Source organism: Haliotis rufescens, unplaced genomic scaffold (assembly GCF_023055435.1).
Source record: "Haliotis rufescens isolate VD_foot unplaced genomic scaffold, xgHalRufe1.0.p SCAF_16, whole genome shotgun sequence".
NCBI classification, from domain to species: Eukaryota; Metazoa; Mollusca; class Gastropoda; order Lepetellida; family Haliotidae; genus Haliotis; species Haliotis rufescens.
This window is the reverse complement of record NW_025963846.1, coordinates 31,369,550-31,394,628: the sequence shown is the minus strand read 5'-3', so window position 1 is coordinate 31,394,628 and position 25,079 is coordinate 31,369,550. Positions and strand designations below refer to the sequence as shown.

The 25,079-nt window shown below is 44.0% G+C and overlaps 2 protein-coding genes across 2 annotated transcripts in view; both read right to left on the bottom strand.

Annotated features, from left to right (window-relative positions):
• The window catches only part of LOC124113482, a 58,763-nt gene extending 48,643 nt beyond the window's left edge, over positions 1–10,120 (bottom strand). The window contains exon 1 of the mRNA XM_048397119.1: positions 9,771–10,120. The gene's annotated coding sequence lies outside the window, so the exon portion shown is untranslated. The remainder of the gene's footprint in view (positions 1–9,770) is intronic.
• A 6,943-nt stretch (positions 10,121–17,063) lies between these two features.
• LOC124113473 (protein shisa-5-like) lies at positions 17,064–24,879 on the bottom strand. The gene is made up of 4 exons (XM_046473830.2): positions 24,625–24,879; positions 20,281–20,383; positions 18,874–19,031; positions 17,064–17,677 (listed from the first exon to the last, which is right to left on the bottom strand). Exons 1-4 carry the CDS (start codon positions 24,671–24,673, stop codon positions 17,478–17,480), a joined length of 510 nt encoding a protein of 169 aa, XP_046329786.2. The 5' UTR covers positions 24,674–24,879; the 3' UTR covers positions 17,064–17,477.
• Between the last annotated feature and the right edge of the window lie 200 nt (positions 24,880–25,079).

Sequence of the window (25,079 nt, the reverse complement as noted above, 5' to 3'; positions counted from 1 at the left end):
ATGAGGCAGGTGTGTGTGGCAGGTGTATGAGGCAGGTGCACGAGACAGGTGTATGTGGCAGGTGTATGCGGCAGGTGCACGAGACAGGTGTATGAGGCAGGTGTGTGTGGCAGGTGTATGAGGCTGCTGCACGAGACAGGAGTATGAGGCAGGTGTGTGTGGCAGGTGTATGAGGGAGGTGTATGAGGCAGGTGTTTGAGACAGGTGTATGAGGCAGGTGTATGAGGCAGGTGTATTTGGCAGGTGTATGTGGCAGGTGTATGAGGCAGGTGTATTTGACATTTGTATGAGGCAGGTGTGTGTGGCAGGTGTATGAGGGAGGTGTATGAGGCAGGTGTATGTGGCAGGTGTATGAGGCAGGTGTATGAGGCAAGTGTATGTGGCAGGTGTATGTGGCAGGCGCATGACGCAGGTGTATGTGGCAGGTGTATGAGGCAGGTGTATGAGGGGGGTGCATGAGGCATGTGTATTAGGCAGGTGTATGTGGCAGGTGTATGTGGCAGGTGCATGACGCAGGTGTATGAGGCAGGTGTATGTGGCAGGTGTATGTGGCAGGTGTATGAGGCAGGTGTATGAGGGAGGTGTATGAGGCAGGTGTATGAGGCAGGTGCATGAGGCAGGTGTATGAGGCAGGTGCATGACGCAGGTGTATGAGGCAGGTGTATGAGGCAGGTGTATGTGGCAGGTGTATGTGGCAGGTGTATGAGGCAGGTGTATGAGGCAGGTGTATGTGGCAGGTGTATGAGGCAGGTGTATGTGGCAGGTGTATGAGGCAGGTGTATGAGGCAGGTGTATGAGGCAGGTGTATGAGGCAGGTGTATGTGGCAGGTGTATGTGGCAGGTGTATGAGGCAGGTGTATGAGGCAGGTGTATGTGGCAGGTGTATGAGGCAGGTGTATGTGGCAGGTGTATGAGGCAGGTGTATGAGGCAGGTGTATGTGGCAGGTGTATGAGGCAGGTGTATGTGGCAGGTGTATGTGGCAGGTGTATGAGGCAGGTGTATGTGGCAGGTGTATGAGGCAGGTGTATGTGGCAGGTGTATGAGGCAGGTGTGTGTGGCAGGTGTATGAGGGAGGTGTATGAGGCAGGTGTTTGAGACAGGTGTATGAGGCAGGTGTATGAGGCAGGTGTATTTGGCAGGTGTATGTGGCAGGTGTATGAGGCAGGTGTATTTGACATTTGTATGAGGCAGGTGTGTGTGGCAGGTGTATGAGGGAGGTGTATGAGGCAGGTGTATGTGGCAGGTGTATGAGGCAGGTGTATGAGGCAAGTGTATGTGGCAGGTGTATGTGGCTGGCGCATGACGCAGGTGTATGTGGCAGGTGTATGAGGCAGGTGTATGAGGGGGGTGCATGAGGCATGTGTATTAGGCAGGTGTATGTGGCAGGTGTATGTGGCAGGTGCATGACGCAGGTGTATGAGGCAGGTGTATGTGGCAGGTGTATGTGGCAGGTGTATGAGGCAGGTGTATGAGGGAGGTGTATGAGGCAGGTGTATGAGGCAGGTGCATGAGGCAGGTGTATGAGGCAGGTGCATGACGCAGGTGTATGAGGCAGGTGTATGAGGCAGGTGTATGTGGCAGGTGTATGTGGCAGGTGTATGAGGCAGGTGTATGAGGCAGGTGTATGTGGCAGGTGTATGAGGCAGGTGTATGTGGCAGGTGTATGAGGCAGGTGTATGAGGCAGGTGTATGAGGCAGGTGTATGAGGCAGGTGTATGTGGCAGGTGTATGTGGCAGGTGTATGAGGCAGGTGTATGAGGCAGGTGTATGTGGCAGGTGTATGAGGCAGGTGTATGTGGCAGGTGTATGAGGCAGTTGTATGAGGCAGGTGTATGTGGCAGGTGTATGAGGCAGGTGTATGTGGCAGGTGTATGTGGCAGGTGTATGAGGCAGGTGTATGTGGCAGGTGTATGAGGCAGGTGTATGTGGCAGGTGTATGAGGCAGGTGTATGAGGCAGGTGCATGACGCAGGTGTATGAGGCAGGTGTATGAGGCAGGTGTATGTGGCAGGTGTATGAGGCAGGTGCATAACGCAGGTGTATGAGGCAGGTGTATGTGGCAGGTGTATGAGGCAGGTGTATGACGCAGGTGTATGTGGCATGTGTATGTGGCAGGTGCATGAGGCAGGTGCATGAGGCATGTGTATGAGGCAGGTGCATGTGGCAGGTGCATGACGCAGGTGTATTAGGCAGGTGTATGTGGCAGGTGTATGTGGCAGATGCATGAGGCATGTGTATGAGGCAGGTGTATGAGGCAGGTGTATGTGGCAGGTGTATATGGCAGGTGCATGTGGCAGGTGCATGACGCAGGTGTATTAGGCAGGTGTATGTGGCAGGTGTATGTGGCAGGTGCATGAGGCATGTGTATAAGGCAGGTGTATGAGGCAAGTGTATGTGGCAGGTGTATGAGGCAGGTGCATGACGCAGGTGTATGAGGCAGGTGTATGTGGCAGGTGTATGTGGCAGGTGCATGACGCAGGTGTATGTGGCAGGTGTATGAGGCAGGTGTATGTGGCAGGTGTTTGAAGCAGGTGTATGAGGCAGGTGTATGAGGCAGGTGTATGAGGGAGGTGTATGAGGGAGGTGTATGAGGGAGGTGTATGAGGCAGGTGTATGTGGCAAGTGTATGTGGCAGGTGTATGAGGGAGGTGTATGAGGGAGGTGTATGAGGCAGGTGTATGAGGCAAGTGTATGTGGCAGGTGTATGAGGGTGGTGTATGAGGCAGGTGTATGTGGCAAGTGTATGTGGCAAGTGTATGAGGGTGGTGTATGAGGGATGTGTATGAGGCATGTGTATGAGGCACGTGTATGTGGCAGGTGCATGAGGCATGTGTATGAGGCAGGTGTATGAGGCAGGTGTATGTGGCAGGTGTATATGGCAGGTGCATGAGGCATGTGTATGAGGCTGGTGTATGATGCTGGTGTATGAGGCAGATGTATGTGGCAGGTGTATGAGGCATGTGTATGAGGCAGGTGTATGAGGGAGGTGTATGAGGCAGGTGTATGAGGCTGGTGTATGAGGCAGGTGTTTGAGACAGGTGTATGAGGCAGGTGTATGAGGGAGGTGTATGAGGCAGGTGTATGAGGCTGGTGTATGAGGCTGGTTTATGAGGCAGGTGTATGAGGCAGGTGTATGTGGCAGGTGTATGAGGCTGGTGTATGAGGCTGGTGTATGAGGCAGGTGTATGAGGCAGGTGTATGTGGCAGGTGTATGAGGCTGGTGTATGAGGCTGGTGTATGAGGCAGGTGTATGAGGCTGGTGTATGAGGCTGGTGTATGAGGCAGGTGTATGAGGCAGGTGTATGAGGCAGGTGTATGAGGCAGGTGTATGAGGCAGGTGTATGAGGCAGGTGTATGAGGCAGGTGTATGTGGCAGGTGTATGAGGCTGGTGTATGAGGCTGGTGTATGAGGCAGGTGTATGAGGCTGGTGTATGAGGCAGGTGTATGAGGCACGTGTATGAGGCAGGTGTATGAGGCTGGTGTATGAGGCAGGTGTATGAGACAGGTGTATGTGGCAGGTGTATGAGGCTGGTGTATGAGGCAGGTGTATGAGGCTGGTTTATGAGGGAGGTGTATGAGACAGGTGTATGAGGGAGGTGTATGAAGGGGATGTATGAGGGAGGTGTATGAGGCAGGTGTATGAGGTTGGTGTATGTGGCAGGTGTGTGAGGCAGGTGTATGAGACAGGTGTATGAGGGAGGTGTATGAGGCAGGTGTCTGAGGCAGGTGTATGTGACAGGTGTATGCGGCAGGCGTATGACGCTGGTGTATGAGGCTGGTGTATGAGGCTGGTGTATGACGCTGGTGTATGAGGGAGGTGTATGAAGGGGATGTATGAGGCTGGTGTATGTGGCAGGTGTATGAGGAAGGTGTATGAGGCTGGTGTATGTGACAGATGTTCAGCGACAGTAACCAAGGAAATGAAACTGGATTTCATTTGATTAGTATCGGTTTCCACGTTCTGAATCATTGTCAGTGCTAAGATGTTATGTAACTTACCAATTACTTCCTGATTGTGTCAGACACTAGTCAGCATGATTAGATGAACGATATCGTTCTTATCAGAGGAAAAGTGGGTCAGTACCACCATCCTTGTCACTAGATGACTCAACTGTCACGACCAGCATGAAGATAACTATATCCACGTCAGTCACGGTTACATTGCCAGCACGACATCGGCACTTTTATACTATCATTACAACGCTCAGGTGTATGAGGCTATGATATAACAATCAATAACTCCACACTGACACAGTTCATGTTATAACCAGTAGTGAACTGTAGCATTCGATCAAATGATGCAATATCTGTTTAATCCAATGTAAACATTCATTTGATATCTGTGCCTTGTTGTTTTATAAGAAGAGGATGCACGTAAGTGAGATGGGCGGATACATGTGAAGCATAAATGCTCCAGTATCCGAGGATCATGCTTCTGCTGAGGATATGAATGGCATTTAAACATACATTTTAATTTTCACCGTCACTGTTCAAGAAGATAATATCCCGCTTCGAAGTAAACTCCTGCACATGCGCAATAGCTTGGTATCTCCCTGACCAGGATCTGACCACTCCTCTACACCCCGAGGGCTCGCACTTCAGTAAACCTGACCCCTGACTTTTTGTGGTTTTCACGGTCTCAACATACACGCTCTTGATTTTCATTAGACAGTTTGACTGCGATAGAGGATGGGGTCTGACCTCTACATTATTGCTACGAGTGACCTCTGTCCACACCCGTGTACATCATGGCGTCATGGTTTGCAGTCCATCATATGGCAGGGTAGGGTGTTTGCCGCATGGAGTGAGTATGGTTTTACGCCGCTTTTAACAATATTCCAGCAATATCACGGCGGGGCACACCAGAAATGGGCTTCACACGTTGTACCCATGTCAGGAATCGAACCCGGGTCTTCGGCGTGACGAGCGAACGCTTTAACCACTAGGCTACCCTCCCCCAGCGCCCGGATTTGTGGCGTTTGGATTTGAAAACACGAGCAATGATTCACTTATTTAAACACAATAACATACAGTCTAGTTGCCGCACGAGAGAGTCTGACAACCTAATCACGACTAGATTGGTCGCAAGACAGCGATCAATTATATCCAGGACCAATTGATAAGCCATGCGAGGATCAACAAATGCTTCGGAACAGTGGCGCCAGCAAACAAATGCTTTTGACTAATCCAAAACAAAGCAAAAATGACCAAGTTATCGGGGCCATTCGGGGACTGACAGCAGATTGGGGACATCACGGAATCCAACAAAACCCTTCACAATAAGCTGGACAATGTCAATACATCTATCCAGAGCCTTACAGATCAGTTACGTATTGTGAAAGAGAGATCGGAACATTTGGAGCTGGAATATGTTTATAAACTCGAATATAAACTGGACTACCTTGAAAATCAAAGCAGACGATCGAGCGTGATATTTCACTGTGTACCCAAGAATAACACCTAGTGTCTGAAATGAACATAACGTACAGAAAAAAACAGTTGTTAAATTATCTTAATAAAAATTTAATAAAAAGGAGCCCAGAGACACACTTCATTTTCAGATACTGCAGTAATCTAGACTTGCCAAACATTATAGACTTGCATGGGCTGTATTTGATATATTTGTATCAGGGTTTGTAAGACAGACTAGGTGTACCCGAATCTGGACCAAATGAAACCCGGGATGAAAAGTCCCAGAAAAATCCTTAAAGATCTGCTGGAACTTAATGACTCTAAGATGGTGATCAATCGAGCTCAGGACCATGGGAGGTAACGCCATAATAGCTTAAATCCCTGATGATCACCAGAGACGAGGCATATTTACATCAGCCAAGAAATTAAAGGGCACATGGATTAGCGAACTTCTCGAGGAGAGTGAGAGAGAAGATGAGATATCTGAAATCGATGATGATTGAGAGCAGGAGAAATGACCAACGAGCTTATCAGAGAGTTGTATATTGACACTAATGACAGATGTGTACACCTATGATATTGACAAGGGCGAGGTTGTTGTTTTGAATCAGGCTGACAACAGGGCAGGAACTTCACGTGCAGACTCACAACCCGATGTCAATTTCAACGCCAGTCAACACAGGTAGGAGTGCGGCCCTGCTTTGCGTGACAATGAAATTGACAACACCAATGACCTGTCTGTCATGTGTTGGAACGTGAACGGTTTGAAAAATAAGCTAGATAATGAGGTGAGTTGAGTTGAAATTGGGTTTAACGTCGCGTCCAAGATTATTGCACTTATATAGCGACGTGCATGCACGTGTGTGTGTGTGTGTGTGTGTGTGTGTGTGTGTGTGTGTGTGTGTAGCTGCTTGTACTAGACCGGACTTATGCCGATTTATAGTGCTAGCCCACAGAGATAACATGCCGCAATTTAACATGAATACCCCACTCAGACACCGTATACTAACTCCGAGCCGACCATTCCTTGCTTTAACCCCTTAATGCCGAGCGCGCCAGACAGGGTAGCAACAAGTACCATATTTTAACGTCTTTTGGTATGACGCGGCCGGGGATCGAACACCGGACCTTCCGCTCTCCGGGCGGACGCCCTACCACTAGACCACGGAGGCGGTCAGCTAGATAATGACAGCTTCAAGTATTTCTGCACTGATCACAGTATCATTTGTCTTGTAGAGATATGGAACAACTGAGACTAGAGACTATGTTCCCCGAGTACAGTGTCTACACGAGCTACAGAGAGTATAACTACCGAGGGGGCGCGTCTGTCTGTGTTTCCACACTTCACTATTACATGGTCTGCTCCGTGTCATCACTGACCACACAGACATGATATTTCTGTTATTTGATAAGAGTATATTTAATCTAGCAAGTAATTTACTTATTGGTTTTGTATATATCCATCCTGTAAATACTCCAGTAATGACAGACGATAGAATCCATAAGGGTATAGAGTACTTAGATACAATCTTGTCTGCTGTGTTATATGATCACAATCACATCAAGATTGCGAATTATTCTTTTTCGTGACTATAATGCACGGTGAGGTAATCTGATTTTATTATGGACGACAACAACACATTGCATGTTTAGAAGACATGGCGTATGTATCGGGCGTATTTGACGTGCCCCGCAGTATCAGAGGTAATGTGCGTATTACAATGAACACTGGAGGGATCTGGTAGATTTTTGTTGTACGTTGCTGTCATATTGTAAATGGACGATTTGCTGGGGATAAGGACGGATCATTTACATTTTTAAAGGAGGGTGGCGCTAGTTTGGTTGATTATGTACTAAGCTCAACCATTTTTTTTGACAACATTTCCGAATTTAGTAATCAGATCACTTTCCTATCATACTTACCCTCCATGGATGTGATAGACAGGTCGATAATGTTGATGAAATGCATGTAAATAATATTCCTAGCTATACACGGAGAAATGAAATATGTGATGCCTTTAAACATAATGTTTCTGAGTCATTGTCTGCACTTGACATGGGTGAGTTGATGCATTTATTGTCTTTGAATGTGGATTTGGCTGTTGAAGCTTTGACCAATGCTGTACATAATGGCTCTATTTCATGCGGATTAGTTTCTAGAGCTAGAAAATTAAAACGTACATCTGGAGGTAAATGGTACGATACAGGCGGTGAGGATATGAAGACTAAAAAGTTTAATGTATTAGGCAAGGTTAGAGTTACTGGTGATAAGGATATTCTCTCTAGATAGTCTACAACAAGGAATAGTTACAGGTCGTTATAATTAAGCAGGAAGAAGAGATTAGAATACGAAAAGACTCGTGTTCGGACTTTAAGTGGCGTTAGTAAAACATTCTGGAAAAAGATATGTGCATTGACAAACAAGACAAGTTGTAGTCCTGTTTTCAACAGGATTTTACAAAGAGATTGGTTTTATTATTTTAAGAATATTTTAAACCACACTAATATACTTGTTGACTCGGATATTATTGAGCAGGTAGATTATATTAAATAACCAAAATAAACAAGTGTGTGATTTGTGTACTGATGATGGTGTAAATAATATTCTTAATGGTGATATTACACAGGAAGAGATCGAATCATCCATAAGAGATCTGAAGCAGGGTAAAGCTGGAGGGACAGATGGTATTAAGGCTGAGATGATCTAATGTTGAAGTTCTGTTTTAATTCTATATTTGTTTGTTTTGTATAATAATATTTTGTCAACGGGTAATTTTCCATCCGAATGGGCTTAGTGTGTTATTGTACCACTCCATAAAAAGAAAGCTTTGACGGTGTCAACAATTATAGAGGCATATCTTTGATGGATATTTTGGGGAAGTTATTCTCCTCTATTCTAAATGCGCGTCTTAAACGTTTTTCTGATCACTTTAACAGTGTACCCGAGGCCCAGGCAGGATTAAGGAAGGGCGATTGCACAACGGATAATATTTTCACTTTGCAATGTCTTGTACAAAAGTATTCTTCCAAAAGCGGCGGACGTTTTTATTGTATTTATGTAAACTTTAAGAAAGAATTTGATTCTGTTAATAGGAAACGACTTTGGTAGTCGATAATTAATAAAGGCGTTCATGGTAAATTATTCTCTGTACTGAGAAATACATATTCAAATATACAAGCAGCTGTAAGAGTATCCAACACAACATGACTAATTCTTTTGATAGTTAAGTGGAGTCAGACAAGGTGGTGTTATCAGCCTGTTTTTATTTTATCCACCCTACCGCCATCCACCCGCCTCCCATCCTCCACCACCCTAACACCACCAACTCACCACCCACTCTCCACGTCTTCCCACCACCAACCCACAAGCCACCACCCACCCTCCACCACCCACCTACCACCCTCCACAATCCACCAACCAAGCATCCTCCACCACCCACCCTCTACCACCCACCCAACATCCACCCACTAAACAGACATGATGTGGTATAAGTGAAACACTGTTCAAAGCGGCGGTAAACCACACTCACTCACCCACTCACCCACCCACTCACCCACTCACTCACTCACTCACTCACTCACTCACTCAATCATTCACTCACTCACTCACTCACTCACTCACTCACTCACTCACCCACTCACCCACTCACTCACTCACTCACTCACTAACTCACTCACTCACCCACTCAACCGGTAACCGTGCCACGTTATTATATGGATGTGGGTATTTTACGCACGTGGTTCTCTCTCCACCCATTATCCGGCACAATACTGTAAAGGTGCGCCGTGTTTCAATGTACTTTACAATGTATAATGCTCTCTCTCACAGAGAAGCGGCCTTGGCTGGGATCAGTTGTATCAATGAGAGAAAATATTTCCGTGTCACAGTTCCAGAACGTTGTGATCAATTCATGTCCTTGCAGGTGACATGGTGATAAACGCAGGGCACAGTAATGTAGCACACACGGATTACTGTTAAACCTCACACTGTGATATTCCTTAAAGAACTTGTTTTTCAATATATGTTCCAAACAAGACCGTCTTGGAGTATCAATCTTCATTAACCTGACCCTGATTTTCAAGCGATAACACCGATTGTGTCAAAATGTTTACGCCATATTGTTTATATCTTTTCCAATGCACACACCGGGCCGGCTACCAATTACGATGACATGAAATAGGAAAATGAAAACAGATATCTGCACATTCCAATCTTATCTGATAGATTCGACTAAAAAACCATATCCCCGGCTGCACGTTCCACAGTCGTCCCGTCACATAGACTATGTGTTAGTCTAGTTCCACAGAGACGGGGGATCTGGTGCACATGGGTGTGAGAGGGTGAACAAGCACTCACCTGGTTAGGTCGAAAACAGGATCCTACTCGCTGAAAGGAGGCAAGAAATATGAGCGTAGATTGTGTCAGGTCTTGATTAAGTTACAGCCTTCCGCTCCCCTGGTGGGCCTATGTCGACTTCTGTACTAGTAATTAACTTCCGTTCCCCTCCTGGGCTTATGTCGACTACTGTATTAGTAACAGCCTTCCGTTCCCCTCCTGGGATTATGTCGACTACTGTATTAGTAACAGCCCTCCGCACCCTGCTGGGATTATGTCGACTACTGTATTAGTAACAGCCTTCCGTTCTGCCGGAATTATGTCGACTACTGTATTAGTAACAGCCTCCCGCTCCCTGCTGGGATAATGTCGACTACTGTATTAGTGACAAACTTCCGTTCTTCTGCTGGGATTATGTCGACTACTGTATAAGTAACAGCCCTCCGCACCCTGCTGGGATTATGTCGACTACTGTATTAGTAACAGCCTTCCGTTCTGCCGGAATTATGTCGACTACTGTATTAGTAACAGCCTCCCGCTCCCTGCTGGGATAATGTCGACTACTGTATTAGTGACAAACTTCCGTTCTTCTGCTGGGATTATGTCAACTACTGTATAAGTAACAGCCCTCCGCACCCTGCTGGGATTATGTCGACTACTGTATTAGTGACAGCCTTCCCTTCTCCTGCTGGGATTATGTCGACTACTGTATTAGTAACAGCCTTCCCTTCTCCTGCTGGGATTATGTCGACTACTGTATTAGTAACAGCCTTCCCTTCTCCTGCTGGGATTATGTCGACTACTGTATTAGTGACAGCCTTCCCTACTCCTGCTGGGATTATGTCGACTACTGTATTAGTAACAGCCTTCCGCTCTCCTGCTGGGATTATGTCAACTACTGTATTAGTAACAGCCTTCCGTTCTGCCGGAATTATGTCGACTACTGTATTAGTAACAGCCTCCCGCTCCCTGCTGGGATAATGTCGACTACTGTATTAGTGACAAACTTCCGTTCTTCTGCTGGGATTATGTCAACTACTGTATAAGTAACAGCCCTCCGCACCCTGCTGGGATTATGTCGACTACTGTATTAGTGACAGCCTTCCCTTCTCCTGCTGGGATTATGTCGACTACTGTATTAGTAACAGCCTTCCGTTCTCCTGCTGGGATTATGTCGACTACTGTATTAGTAACAAACTTCCCTTCTCCTGCTTGGATTATGTCGACTACTGTATTAGTAACAGCCTTCCGTTCCCCACCTGGGCTTATGTCGACTACTGTATTAGTAACAGCCTTCCGTTCTCCTCCTGGGCTTATGTCGACTACTGTATTAGTAACAGCCTTCCGTTCCCCTCCTGGGATTATGTCGACTACTGTATTAGTAACAGCCTTCCGTTCTCCTGCTGGGATTATGTCGACTACTGTATTAGTAACAGCCTTCCCTTCTCCTGCTGGGATTATGTCGACTACTGGATAAGTAACAGCCTTCCGTGCCCCTCCTGGGATTATGTCGACTACTGTATTAGTTACAGCCTTCCGCTCTCCTGCTGGGATTATGTCAACTACTGTATTAGTAACAGCCTTCCGTTCTCCTGCTGGGATTATGTCAACTACTGTATTAGTAACAGCCTTCCGTTCTGCCGGAATTATGTCGACTACTGTATTAGTAACAGCCTTCCGTTCTGCCGGAATTATGTCGACTACTGTATTAGTAACAGCCTCACGCTCCCTGCTGGGATTATGTCAACTACTGTATTAGTGACAAACTTCCGTTCTTCTGCTGGGATTATGTCAACTACTGTATAAGTAACAGCCCTCCGCACCCTGCTGGGATTATGTCGACTACTGTATTAGTGTCAAACTTCCGTTCTCCTGCTGGGATTATGTCGACTACTGTATTAGTGACAAACTTCCGTTCTCCTGCTGGGATTATGTCGACTACTGTATTAGTAACAGCCTTCCGTTCTCCTGCTGGGATTATGTCGACTACTGTATTAGTAACAGCCTTCTGTTCTCCTGCTGGGATTATGTCGACTACTGTATTAGTAACAAACTTCCCTTCTCCTGCTGGGATTATGTCGACTACTGTATTAGTAACAGCCTTCCGCTCCCCTCCTGGGCTTATGTCGACTACTGTATTAGTAACAGCCTTCCGTTCTCCTGCTTGGATTATGTCGACTACTGTATTAGTAACAGCCTTCCGTTCTCCTGCTGGGATTATGTCGACTACTGTATTAGTAACAGCCTTCCGTTCTCCTGCTGGGATTATGTCGACTACTGTATTAGTAACAGCCTTCCGTTCCCCTCCTGGGATTATGTCGACTACTGTATTAGTAACAGCCTTCCGTTCTCCTGCTGGGATAATGTCAACTACTGTATTAGTGACAAACTTACGTTCTTCTGCTGGGATTATGTCAACTACTGTATAAGTAACAGCCCTCCGCACCCTGCTGGGATTATGTCGACTACTGTATTAGTGACAGCCTTCCCTTCTCCTGCTGGGATTATGTCGACTACTGTATTAGTAACAGCCTTCCGTTCTCCTGCTGGGATTATGTCGACTACTGTACTAGTAACAAACTTCCCTTCTCCTGCTTGGATTATGTCGACTACTGTATTAGTAACAGCCTTCCGTTCCCCACCTGGGCTTATGTCGACTACTGTATTAGTAACAGCCTTCCGTTCTCCTCCTGGGCTTATGTCGACTACTGTATTAGTAACAGCCTTCCGTTCCCCTCCTGGAATTATGTCGACTACTGTATTAGTAACAGCCTTCCGTTCTCCTGCTGGGATTATGTCGACTACTGTATTAGTAACAGCCTTCCCTTCTCCTGCTGGTATTATGTCGACTACTGTATAAGTAACAGCCTTCCGTTCCCCTCCTGGGATTATGTCGACTACTGTATTAGTTACAGCCTTCCGCTCTCCTGCTGGGATTATGTCGACTACTGTATTAGTAACAGCCTTCCGTTCTCCTGCTGGGATTATGTCAACTACTGTATTAGTAACAGCCTTCCGTTCTGCCGAAATTATGTCGACTACTGTATTAGTAACAGCCTTCCGTTCTGCCGGAATTATGTCGACTACTGTATTAGTAACAGCCTCCCGCTCCCTGCTGGGATTATGTCAACTACTGTATTAGTGACAAACTTCCGTTCTTCTGCTGGGATTATGTCAACTACTGTATAAGTAACAGCCCTCCGCACCCTGCTGGGATTATGTCGACTACTGTATTAGTGTCAAACTTCCGTTCTCCTGCTGGGATTATGTCGACTACTGTATTAGTGACAAACTTCCGTTCTTCTGCTGGGATTATGTCAACTACTGTATAAGTAACAGCCCTCCGCACCCTGCTGGGATTATGTCGACTACTGTATTAGTGTCAAACTTCCGTTCTCCTGCTGGGATTATGTCGACTACTGTATTAGTGACAAACTTCCGTTCTTCTGCTGGGATTATGTCAACTACTGTATAAGTAACAGCCCTCCGCACCCTGCTGGGATTATGTCGACTACTGTATTAGTGTCAAACTTCCGTTCTCCTGCTGGGATTATGTCAACTACTGTATTAGTGACAAACTTCCGTTCTTCTGCTGGGATTATGTCAACTACTGTATAAGTAACAGCCCTCCGCACCCTGCTGGGATTATGTCAACTACTGTATTAGTGACAAACTTCCGTTCTTCTGCTGGGATTATGTCAACTACTGTATAAGTAACAGCCCTCCGCACCCTGCTGGGATTATGTCGACTACTGTATTAGTGTCAAACTTCCGTTCTCCTGCTGGGATTATGTCGACTACTGTATTAGTAACAGCCTTCCGTTCTCCTGCTGGGATTATGTCGACTACTGTATTAGTAACAGCCTTCTGTTCTCCTGCTGGGATTATGTCGACTACTGTATTAGTAACAAACTTCCCTTCTCCTGCTGGGATTATGTCGACTACTGTATTAGTAACAGCCTTCCCTTCTCCTGCTGGGAATATGTCAACTACTGTATTAGTAACAGCCTTCCGTTCCCCTCCTGGGCTTATGTCGACTACTGTATTAGTAACAGCCTTCCCTTCTCCTGCTGGGAATATGTCGACTACTGTATTAGTAACAGCCTTCCCTTCTCCTGCTGGGAATATGTCGACTACTGTATTAGTAACAGCCTTCCGTTCTCCTCCTGGGATTATGTCGACTACTGTATTAGTAACAGCCTTCCGTTCCCCTCCTGGGCTTATGTCGACTACTGTATTAGTAACAGCCTTCCGTTCCCCTCCTGGGCTTATGTCGACTACTGTATTAGTAACAGCCTTCCGTTCCCCTCCTGGGATTATGTCGACTACTGTATTAGTAACAGCCTTCCGTTCTCCTGCTGGGATTATGTCGACTACTGGTTAGGGAAGGTTAGACAAAGTTACCTCCCCTTATTTGCGTGTAGGTTCTACTAGGTTCTACTACATCAGGACCAGATGGGACAATTCGGGTTTACCTTTAGTAACGATCGAGTGATATCTCGAGGCTGTGATTGGAATATATTGTGTAAGATGTTTATGCCTTTTAAATGTACATCCATCCAGTTATTAAAACCGACCGTGTTTTCTATATTTAGTTCTGTCTTATTCAACATGATGACTTATGCTGGGGGGGGGTTAGCTTCCTGTACTCGGAAAAGGAGCTGGCTAAGCTAGTAAATTTGTTTTGTTTTTTTGCTGCTCTCAGGCCAAACTGTACACACACGTACAGGTAATACCTGTTGAATGCTTATTTAAAAACAAAATATAACGTTACTATAGAAGTCTATGGGAAAACATTTGGTTGTGTGTAACCCGTAGCCGATAGAAGTTTGAGCGCCTTTTCAAGATTGGAAAATAGGCTCAAGTACGGTTTGACTTTTGACTTTCATCGCCCTGTATGGAGGTGATCATGTAAGTATCTGTAAGTTTATTTCTGTATTGGAGGCCATTGGGCCATGTACATATGAAAGAGAAAGTGATTTTTACAGGATGCACGCGCATTTGTTACAATTATTGATTTGACAGTGACAATTTTGATAGTCGTATACTTTAGGCTTTTTGCACCTTTTGGATACATTCATAAGTACAAAATGATTACTTCAGTTCAATAGCCTTTTTAGAGAAATGACAATCTTACTGTTGTGATATATGCATCAATTTTACGAGGATTGTAATGTCCAAAGGGAGAAAAGCGGAAAATATATGCTTACGGTAATGATAATTGTTTCATTGATAACATGTAAACTGTATTTGATGAATTGACAAAAAAACAATCTTACCCTTCGTTACGAATGGTTCTAATTAGAGTTGAATGATGAATTACTCCTAAAATGTCCAAACTGTTTCTAAAATGAAATTGTCTAATTTTTAAAGACACATTTAAAATGTAGTTCTTTGTTGATGCACACAGTTATGAAATGTCTATTTTTTATTTCAATCTTAAAATGTTAAATGTTTGAGATATAATTATGTATCGAAAACCATAAATGTGGGTGTATTCAGAAAAAAGTCAAAAGACAATACACCTGAACTATTTCAGTGCTGAGAAACTGAACTTACACAGTGCATCTTGCGAAACTATTTGGAGATTTTACGTGCGCTTTCCGACATATTGCGAATTTCGTCCACGCTCATCCTTCTTATAAAATACATTGAGACATTTTTGAAGTTACTAGACACATAAATTTGCATATCATTATATTCTGTTGTTTTTTTTTGTCTGGTAACTGTGATAGACATCTATAGTAACAGTATGGACAACTGAATACATGCCTGATATTAATGAATATGTATACAAAAAAAGACCGTTGATTCATTCCTTCAAAACATACTGATAAAAAATGTGAAATCTACCATACGATAAAAAGTATAAAATTGATTTTTTTAAGTTGACTGGCTGTGAAAGTAACATAATAGGCTATTTATATTGCGCATATTTCCACACCACTCAAAGCATGCTCAAAGCGCTATTATTACCCCGGTAACTGTTTGTTTGTTTTGTTTGTTTGTTGTTTAACGCCGCACTCAGCAATATTCCAGCTGTATGACGGCGGTCTGTAAATAATCGAGTCTGGACCAGACAATCTAGTGATTAATATCATGATCATCGATCCACGCTATTGGGATCGATGACATGTATCAACCAAGTCAGCGAGCCTGACAACCCAATCCCGTTAGTCGCCTCTTACGACAAGCATAGTCACCTTTTACGGCAAGCATGGGTTGCTGAAGACCTATTCTACCCCGGAATCTTCACGGGTCCATTCACAAAGGTAGGCACAGAACCAACTGTAAGAAATGATAATTCAAACGACACACAGTGTGCGTACATTGTTTGTTAGAAATACGGTAACAAGAAACCGGCAATGACTGATATTTGTTTCAAAATTTAACTCAGGGTTGTAACTTACCTGAAAAGTAGTGGGAAATCAATATACAGACCCACACAGACCACAGGTACATCATCTTTGTACCAAAAATATCAAACACAAAATGCTTGTTTTTATTATGATGCGTCGTTGAAAGGGCTGACTCCGTCACGTGCTACTTTTTAGGTAGGAGGTTTCTTAGTTATGCACAGAGATGCTGTTGATGAAGAAGGAAGTCATCCAACGTCATCACATCCTCGGTTATATAATTACACGTGGTACATCTAAGACAGAGGGGTGGTCGGGTAGCCTAGTGGTTAAAGCGTTCGCTCGTCACGCCGAAGACCCGGGTTCGATTCCCGACTTGGGTACAATGTGTGAAGCCCATTTCTGGTGTCCCCGGCCGTGATATTGCTGGAATATTGCTAAACGCGGCGTAAAACACTACTCACTTACTCACCTTTAGTAATGCACAGTGATCATATGGTGACGTAGATGTGCAGAGCAAAATCAGAACATGTTGTCTTAGTTAAAAATATGGTTTCATTAAAAGAAAACACGAACAGTGATATGGATGGAATGAACAATGGCGATTTACGGAATCACAAAATAATCAAACAAACACGATAACTTTTTACAAAGACACATTGAATTTGAAAGTAAACAAGCGAGAGTGTAATCACATTGTGTCACTAGGCAACCAACAGTAAAAAGTATACACTCGTGGAACAAAGGAATATACCGTTGTCACGCAACAGGTGACTGGCGTTGCCTGACAACGGTATAATGATCTATACCGAAACGTCGCCTTTGCGGTATTAAAGAAGTTGTTATCCATAAATTGTGTCCACTTTGTCATCTGTCAACTTCTAAGTAATGCCGGGGTGGTCGGGTAGCTTAGTGGTTAAAGCGTTCGCTCGTCACGCCGAAGACCCGGGTTCGATTCCCGACATGGGTACAATGTGTGAAGCTCATTTCTGGTGTCCCCCGCCGTGATATTGCTGGAATATTGCTAAAGACGGCGTAAAACCATACCCACTCACCCTAAGTAATGCCTATCAAACAATTCACTCGTGGGACATTCATTGATTTGAGTAAGATGTCTTGTTGTTTGCCGGTTGTCCGATCGCTGCCTCGTGGGTAGCAAGGTTGAAGGTGGTGGGTTGGCCAGGCAAGGCGACTGATTGGTTGTTGTTCCGTGTCTCGGTCTCACCTCAGTCTCACCTCAGTCTCACCTCAGTCCATTGTTTATTTAATTGTAGTTTCTGCGTCGGGGCTCATGAAGTAAGGTTGTTTGATTCTGTCATTTCTGGTTTGACACATTTGATCGCCAGCCGAATATATGTATGAAATCGTCATCTTATTTGGGGGGATAGGCAGGTGGCTGGGCGTTGTACTGCGGGGGAGGGGGGTACGCTGCCTGGCCGGGGGGAGGGGGATACGCTGCCTGGCCTGGGGGAGGGTGATACGGCGCCTGGCCTGGGGGAGGGTACGCGTTGTATCCGGGAGGAGGGGGCATCTGGCCCACATGACAGCCGTAGTGTTGTTGACCAGACATACCTACAACATGAAAACATAACTTGTACTGGGGCAGCAGGAAAACAACGGTCATCAAACGTTGATGTAAATGGGACTGTTACCGCTTTATGGTAGGCTATACAGCGAAGCCATCGACCATACGTCGTGTTGCCCGTAGTTCGAGACAAGCGGAGTGGCGATATTAAACGATAACACCAATAAGAATCTGTAAAGTGATATTGTTTTTTTATGGTTTAATGCCGCACTCGTCAAATATTCAAGCCCTGTGATGGCGGCCGCGGCCTATAAATAACCACTGCCACACAATCCAGTGACTGTTATTATTGGGTGCAATGAATTCACTAAGTCACCGAACATGGCCACCGATCCCCTAATTCGCTTTTTACGACCAGCATAATGAGACCCGGTATCCCCACATCAAATTTCCCCGTATCTTGTCACACTGTTATGAAAGCATGAATGCCCTTGTATATATATCACTATATAAAAATCATAAGATATTGGTTAAAATTACTAAATATGCCAGAAAGTAGATCACCAATAAAATGTTATAATATGATGCTATTGTATGAAAAGAATGGAGATCAAAATAGGGCATACAATGTAAAATGTCTACTGTATAACTGTGGGTATGGTTACATCTGGGAAAACCAATGTTTCTTAGAGAATCATGCCATGTTCATATCGAAAATAAGGCAGACGTTTTTCACATGTACTTTCAAACATGATGATCTACTGTAGATGTTTCAAGCAAATGCGAATATTTAATTGATATAAATATAAGAAAATGCAGAATATCTTAAACACAATTTAGATGCAGCTCAGACAGGTTAATGGTTGAATTTGGCAGGCACAAAAAAAACCAAAATGTTTAAGATTATGTAAACAATGTTCCTTAAATGTCGTCGAAGAAGAATTTCACTTTTTACTTGGTGTTGTAAATATTTTAAGGAAATATATATTGAACAAAAATACTATGTACATCCAAATAAATGCAAGTGTATCTCTTTAATATCTCATGTAAGCAAAACGGCTCTGCAAAATCTCTCTCTTTATATGTCATTCCATGTTAGTAAGAAATGAATCCTTGTAACATTTTAAACTGCTTCCACATTGTCATGTATTCTGTACTATGGGCCTGAGGCCTTACAGTTATATATAAATAAACTGAATTGAATTGAATGAAAGCAAAGTGTTGTCTGCGATGAATTTCCAACCTGTTGTTGCGACCACCGTCGTGGCCCCCATCCCCACGTTCTGCACGCCGATCACACGGCCTGGCCTGTTGGCCGACCTGACACAGGCGTAGATGACGGCGATGACGAAAACGACGAAGAAGAAGGCGCCGACTGAGGCACCGGTGATCACAGACACACTGTTTGGAAGTAAGATGATATGTTCATATAAATATGGGCAGGTACAAGTAGTTAACTGATACCACGGGACAGATCACGTACATGCAGCGTTGTTTAATTGTAAACTTTGTCAGTCGTTGCTTGAGATCCCGGCAAAATACATTTATTTATTTGTTTCTTGTTTAACTCCGCACTCAGCAATATTCAAGCAATATGACGACGGTCTGTAAATAATCGAGTCTTGACCAGACAATCCAGTGACTGACATCATGAGCATCGATCCGTAAAAGGCAACTATGCTGGTCGTAAGAGGTGACCTACGGGATCGGGTGGTCAGACCCCCTGACTTGGTTGATGTACGTCATCGTATCTCAATTGCGTGGGTCGATGCTCATGATGTAAATCACTGGATTGTCTGGTCCTCACTCGATTATTTACAGACCGCCGTCTTTTAGCTAGAATATTTTGAGTGCGTCGTTAAACAAAATAAATAAATGTCTTTTGTGTGGATATCAAGCTACAACAAAATACAAGCTGAATGTAAGTGCATGTAGTGACGTGATTGGTTGTAGCCACGTTCAGGGCTACTTCGTAACAAACTCCGACCCATTCGTCACCACTCGCCCCTTTCCGTAACCTGCAAGAAGAGCTTGTCCCGGAATAACACGAGTTGGTCACGAATGACCCCGACCTTTGGATATCCCGTGGGGCCTTGGATTTTGTATCGGTGAGGTGAAATTGTGTTTAACGTCGCGTCCAAGATTATTGCACTTATATAGCGACGTGCATGTACGTGTGTGTGTTTGTGTGGCTGCTTGTACTAGTCCTGACTGATGCCGATTTTATAGTGCTATCCCACTGAGATACCATGTCGCAGTTTAACATGAATACCCCATTCAGACACAGTATACTGACTCCAAGCCGACCAGTCCTTGTTTTAGCCCCTCAATGCCGAGCGCCAGACAGGGTAACAACAAGTACCATCTTTTAACGTCTTTTGGTATGACGCGGCTGGGGATCGAACCCCGGACCTTCTGCTTTCCAGGCGGACGCTCTACCATTAGACCACGGAGGCGGTTGGATTTTGTATCGAGATTAGATATTTTTTTAGATACAGCTTCAAAAGCAGATACGTTTCTTTATGAGCCTGATTTTTGTAAAGAAAAACATTTTGCAAGACTGTCATTTTCGTTGCAGGGAATTTTGTTCAACAGTCTGAAGCATAAGTATTATTTTCTAGAATGCTCAAGGCCGCTTTATTAGTGTTACTTTGTACAGCAGTATCTGTTTGAGTAGCTGCCGCAGCAACCGCTGGAACAGTACATCGTCGAGTAGCCGGAGGAATAACGCGAGCAGTACTCTGCCGTGACATCTGAAATAACAAGAAGAGTGAGTGAGTGAGTGAGTGAGTGAGTGAGGTTTACCGCCTCTTTGAACAGTGTTTCACTTATACCACGTCATGTCTGTTTGGTGGGTGGATGTTGTGAGTGAGTGGGTGGATGTTGTGAGTGAGTGAGTGAGTGAGTGAGTGAGTGAGTGAGTGAGTGAGTGAGTGAGGTTTACCGCCGCTTTGAACAGTGTTTCACAGAGCTACGTGCATACACGTGAAAAACAGTACACATCTTGCATTAAATCCGCTATATACATGCACAAACGCAACAAATATTAAAGTCAATTCTTGTATGACTTTTATTACTGGCACACTTATATACATAAATATATATCGTTTGATCAGATATTATTGAAAATCTTTTATACCATTTTGGTCATCAATGTTTACCATATGAATAATGTGTATGTAGAACCTATTCTAACTTTGATTCAAGGGAGACAACTCCGCGTGTGATATTTATAAAGTATGACCAGAGTTGTCTTCCCTGGTAAACAAGCTCACAAATAAGACCACGGTGGAAATGTCGGCTTTGGTAAAAAGGAAGATTATATCTGAATTATACAATCAAGGAATCAGATCAGCACAGGTCATTAAAGAGAGAACAGGCATTCCACCTTCAACTGTGTAACGTGTTTTGAAAAATATTGAGAGTGGAGATGGAATTGAGCACAAAAAGGTGCAGGAAGGCTAAAGAAATTGACTGTTGGTGACAGAAGGCGACTTGGTATATTGGCGACTAAAAACAGACGCAAGAGAAACTGGAAACATGAAATGATTAATAGAGGAACAGTTTATGTTTCTAAATTGACAATAAGAACGCATTTGCATGCAATGGGTTGCCAGAAATCACGAGGAATTCAATCACCGCTCCTAAAGCCTGAACAGCAAGAACGACGTTTGAACTGGTTCTTGCTGTTCAGCATAGAAATTTCAACAGGGACAATTGTATGTTCTCAGAGGGCCAGTGGGGTAGCTCAGTGGTTAAAGCGTTCGCTCGTCATGTTCGACTCCCGACATGGGTACGATGTGTGAAGCCTCATTCTGGTGTTCCCAGCCGTGATATTGCTGGAATATTGCTTAAAGTGGCGAAAAAACATACTCACTCATTCATTATGTTCTCAGATGAAAGTTCAGTGTGGCTATATCAAAACTGCATAAAAATGTGGATCGAAAAGTACAAAAAAACAATTTACCAGCGTCAAAAGTAAAGTCCTAAATTTCAGGTGTGAGGTTGGGTGTCTGTGTTGGATGACACACCATTACGTGTATTTAAAGGTAACATGACCAGTGCAGTGTCCACTGATAGTCTACAGTGACATGCCCTTCCATCAGCACACGTTTAGATCCAAATCATAGAGCAACACATTCTCAGGAATGGTTAAACCAGCAAAATGTCACACTTCTGGACTGGCCCAGCTAAAAATCGGCCCTGAACCCAATAGAACATAATTGGGGAATCATGAAGGACAATGTCAATAACAAAAATCTCAAACGTATATGTGATATGGAATCAGCAGGTTGTGAGATATCGGGACAGTGACTCGTGATATTCTAACTTCCTTGATAGGTGGTATCCCTCGCCGCATTGAAGCATGTATTAGGAGAAGTGGTGATCTGACAAACTATTGAACAGCTGTTTTGTAGCTTAAGGTAAGCAGTGTCTGTTGGACAAACCTATCTCTTGGCCTATGACTTAATAAATCTATAATTTACAATGCTCTCATTGTAAGTAATATTCTGGTCATTCTATATACATGGAAACAATCACTCATCACGAATAGTTTGTCAAATCAAATGTCGTTCACCATGTCGGCCATTTTGACAGCATGTGTTTCAAAAGGAACCACAACGCACTTTAATGCCTTGGCATTTCTTTACATACTCACCAATTCATACTATTATTCACACATTTCCTGTAAACAAGTCTCTGAAAGGCATTTAGAAGTGATACACACAAGGAAGAGAATTTGTGGATGTCAACTTCTTTATTAGGTGGAACACAACGTTTCGGAGTATATGCTATAATCACTTCATCATGTGAATAAATGCCATGAGGCAGAGACCATATATATGTACCTGTGAAAATAACATAAGTAATAAGATAAAGGTGAAAACTTGACAAGGGAAGCCAACAGTAAATCACCTACCAGCGCCATTTATCAGGCAAGTCGCCTTTGACGACCAGCATAGGTAGCTATGGACAAACACTAACCCTAAATTCCCCCGAAGAGACCAACATAGTTATCTATGACCAACACTAACCCGGAATTCCTCTGAGGAAACCAACATAGTTATCTATGACCAACACTAACCCGGATATCCCCCGAGGAGACCAACATAGTAATCTATGACCAACACTAACCCGGATATCCCCCAGGAAGACAAACATAGTTATCTATGACCAACACTAACCCGGATATCCCCCAGGAAGACAAACATAGTTATCTATGACCAACACTAACCTGGAATTCTCCTGAGGAGACCAACATAGTTATCTATGACCAACACTAACCCGGAATTTCCTCTGAGGAAACCAACATAGTTATCTATGACCAACAGTAACCCGGATATCCCCCAGGAAGACCAACATAGTAATCTATGACCAACACTAACCTGGAATTCTCCTGAGGAGACCAACATAGTTATCTATGACCAACACTAACCTGGAATTCTCCTGAGGAGACCAACATAGTTATCTATGACCAACACTAACCCGGAATTTCCCTGAAGAGACCAACATAGATATCTATGATCAACACTAACCCTGAATTCCCCTGAAGAGACCAACATAGATATCTATGATCAACACTAACCCGCAATTCACTTTAGGAGGCCAACATAGTTATCTATGACCAAGAGTAACCCGTAATTCCCCTGAAGAGACCAACATAGTTATCTATGACCAACAGTAAACCTGAATTCCCCTGAGGAGACAAACATAGTAATCTATGATCAACAGTAACCCGTAATTCCCCTGAAGAGACCAACATAGTTATCTATGATCAACAGTAACCCTGAATTCCCCTGAGGAGGCCAACATAGTTATCTATGATCAACAGTAACCCGTAATTCCCCTGAAGAGACCAACATAGTTATCTATGACCAACAGTAACCCTGAATTCCCCTGAAGAGACCAACATAGTAATCTATGACCAACACTAACCCGTAATTCCCCTGAAGAGACCAACATAGTTATCTATGACCAACAGTAACCCTGAATTCCCCTGAGGAGACCAACATAGTAATCTATGACCAACACTATCCGTAATTCCCCTGAAGAGACCAACATAGTAATCTACGACAAACACTAACCCGTAATTCCCCTGAAGAGACCAACATAGTTACCTATGACCAACAGTAACCCTGAATTCCCCTGAGGAGACCAACATAGTTATCTATGATCAACAGTAACCCGTAATTCCCCTGAAGAGACCAACATAGTTATCTATGACCAACAGTAACCCTGAATTCCCCTGAGGAGACCAACATAGTAATCTATGACCAACACTAACCCGTAATTCCCCTGAAGAGACCAACATAGTTATCTATGACCAACAGTAACCCTGAATTCCCCTGAGGAGACCAACATAGTAATCTATGACCAACACTAACCCGTAATTCCCCTGAAGAGACCAACATAGTTATATATGACCAACAGTAACCCTGAATTCCCCCGAGGAGACCAACATAGTTATCTGTGACCAACACTAGCCCGGAATTCACCTGAAGAGGCCAACATAGATATCTATGATCAACACTTACCCGCAATTTACTTTAGGAGGCCAACGTAGTTATCTATGACCAACACTAACCCGTAATTCCCCTGAGGAGACCAACATAGTTATCTATGACCAACAGTAACCCTGAATTCCCCTGAGGAGACCAACATAGTTATCTGTGACCAACACTAGCCCGGAATTCACCTGAGGAAAGCAACATAGTTATCTATAACCAACACTAACACGCAATTCCCTTGAGGAGACCAACAGAGTTATCTATGACCAACACTAACCCTCAATTCCCTTTAGGAGACCAACATAGTTATCTATGACCAACTCTAACCCTGCAATACCTTGAGGAGACCAACATAGTTATCTATGACCAACACTAACCCTGAATTTCCCTGAAGAGACCAACATTGTGTGTATCAATTCTAAATGCCTTTCAACGACTTATTTTGCGGTGTCCTAACAGTTTTTGTGATATATAATGTTATTTACCTTCCAGTAGAACCAGAAGAATTCCGGTTAGACAGTAGAGCACCTCCATGGCGAATTGTGGCTGGGGTTTGATCCCAACTCAACTACGAGCGGGAAGTTTCACACCAATCACTTGTAACCAGGGATGCAAAAAATCCAAGTCGTCGGACGAGATAGTAACTATGGACGCTAACCAACCATTGCCACTTGTCTCAAGTTTGATCCGGAAATAAATAATCTTATCTCGAAATGATCTCCAAGCAGGTCTGACTGCATATATGTAACGACGTTACTAGGGAGAGAATGTCGTAATGTCGTTTGTCGCCTCTTACGACAAGCATAGTCGCCTTTTACGACAAGCATGGGTTGCTGAAGACCTATAATTCTACCCCTGATCTTCACGGGTCCCCCGTTTGAGTTAAACAATCGTGTAACGTAAATTCGTATGATCTGTTTCTGTCATCACAATAGATGTC

Excerpts from the sequence above, each read along its gene's own strand:
- LOC124113473 (XM_046473830.2), bottom strand. The coding sequence starts at position 24,673 with ATGGAGGTGCTCTACTGTCTAACCGGAATTCTTCTGGTTCTACTGGAA. Across the intron at positions 20,384-24,624 it reads TCTTCTGGTTCTACTGGAAG|ATGTCACGGCAGAGTACTGC; the intron begins GTAAATAACATT and ends TTGTTATTTCAG. Across the intron at positions 19,032-20,280 it reads AACAGATACTGCTGTACAAA|TGTGTCTGTGATCACCGGTG; the intron begins GTAACACTAATA and ends ACTTCCAAACAG.